Source organism: Anopheles bellator, unplaced genomic scaffold, assembly GCF_943735745.2.
Source record: "Anopheles bellator unplaced genomic scaffold, idAnoBellAS_SP24_06.2 scaffold01815_ctg1, whole genome shotgun sequence".
NCBI lineage: Eukaryota > Metazoa > Arthropoda > Insecta > Diptera > Culicidae > Anopheles > Anopheles bellator.
The window spans coordinates 1-1,520 of NW_026685937.1; the positions used below are offsets into that span (position 1 = coordinate 1).

The 1,520-nt window shown below is 45.3% G+C and overlaps 1 protein-coding gene across 1 annotated transcript; it reads right to left on the reverse strand.

The window, feature by feature from the left end:
* Positions 1-8: 8 nt before the first annotated feature.
* On the reverse strand, positions 9-773 carry LOC131214669 (cytochrome P450 6d3-like; the record flags this gene model as incomplete). Its single annotated transcript, XM_058209005.1, has 1 exon — positions 9-773. A coding segment is annotated over exon 1 (765 nt), but the record flags the coding sequence as incomplete, so codon positions are not given.
* Positions 774-1,520: the final 747 nt, after the last annotated feature.

A 1,520-nucleotide genomic window follows, 5' to 3' on the forward strand; every position in this document is an offset into this window, starting at 1 on the left:
TTCTTCTCTCGGTGCTCGATCTGTGATGAGATTATTTCCATCACGAACTTGATCATATGCGGTGGCAGCGAAGACATACGCGTGATTTTCAGTAGCATTGGGCAAACGAAAATACTGGCCGAACGGATGTTATTGACAAACCCAACCGAGCGCACGAGACTGTTTAGCGTTACGAAGAACGGATCTTTGGGGTTCTGTATGCAGTGCGACTCGAACCCGAAAAACACTGACGCAATCACATCGATCACAAACCGTGACGCTAGTGTTCGCATGTCTTGCACACTTGGCTGCTCCGTCAGCCTATCCAACTCGTTAACCAGCGAGTGCCCTACGTCCATGAAGGTTGGCATCATGGTGCGTAGTTGTCCCGAGGTGAAGGTCGGCGTAAGCTTGCTGCGTAAGCTCTTCCACCGTTGACCAGGCAGCGCGAACAGGTTCGCCGAGAACGGATCATCGTGTTCATTGCAGTAAACACCGCGATCGTGGAAGTGTTGGAAATCGTTCACCATAATCTTCTTCGCGAGGTACGGATCACGGATTAGAAGCGAAGGGCGAAAGAACAGATATATTCCCACGAACCGATCGGACGTTTGGTGGTACAAATTGTTGATGGCGACACCGAATGACTCCTTTTTCTGCACCACCGTCTGTAGATTTCCGAACGGGATATGTGGCTTGATATTAGCGATGCCATAGCGATCCCAGTACGAATAGATGTACTTCAGCCCTAGAAATATTACGGCCGCTACTAGTGCGAGGCTGTAGATGAACATTTCGACCTGTCACTAAGCATACAACGAGTTATTTGGAACCGAAACTTCACTATAATGGAGAAGCTCAACCGTCTCCGACACTTAATAGACTGAGCCGAATCAAGCCAGGGGCAAGGTCATTTATAGCTTCCGATTATTCGTGAGGTGTGTTCGTGGATGCCAACATTGTTTTTTATGTTGCGTGTGTGTATTGGTGTGCTTTATCATCAACGCGACGATGATTGTTTTTCGACATTCGTGTAGGATCAGGCCGATTTTGGAAGCAAGCGTAGCTGGTAGAGCGAATTAACGTGTTAACTGGTAACGTCTACGACACCGCCGCACGTACCGTGAAGTATTCAAGTCAAAAGAAGAAAAAAATGTATTAGCAGATGAAGTGTAACTCTTGTCCTTTTATTTGGGAATAAGTTTAAGTTTTATTTCATTAATATCGGCTTACCAGGTTTCAATGAGAGGAGGACCTATGAGAGGAGACTTTTGAATGACTGACTCTAGCTATCGATTTGGTCCTCCTCATTATGCTTTTTTAAGCAACAATACCTTGTTTTGACTTGAGACAAATGATTTCAGGTAGAAAACAAAATTTGGTTTGCAACTTATCTTTGAAGAGGTTAGACCTTGTCGTCTTTTGTGCCTGAAAAGAATGTTTCACGGGGAGCATTGCATGTGCTAACTGATGCAAACTGCTACAGAATTGCATCAAGTGCTTGTCTAGGCCTGGAAGATCGCAGTGTTTTAAGCAGTTAA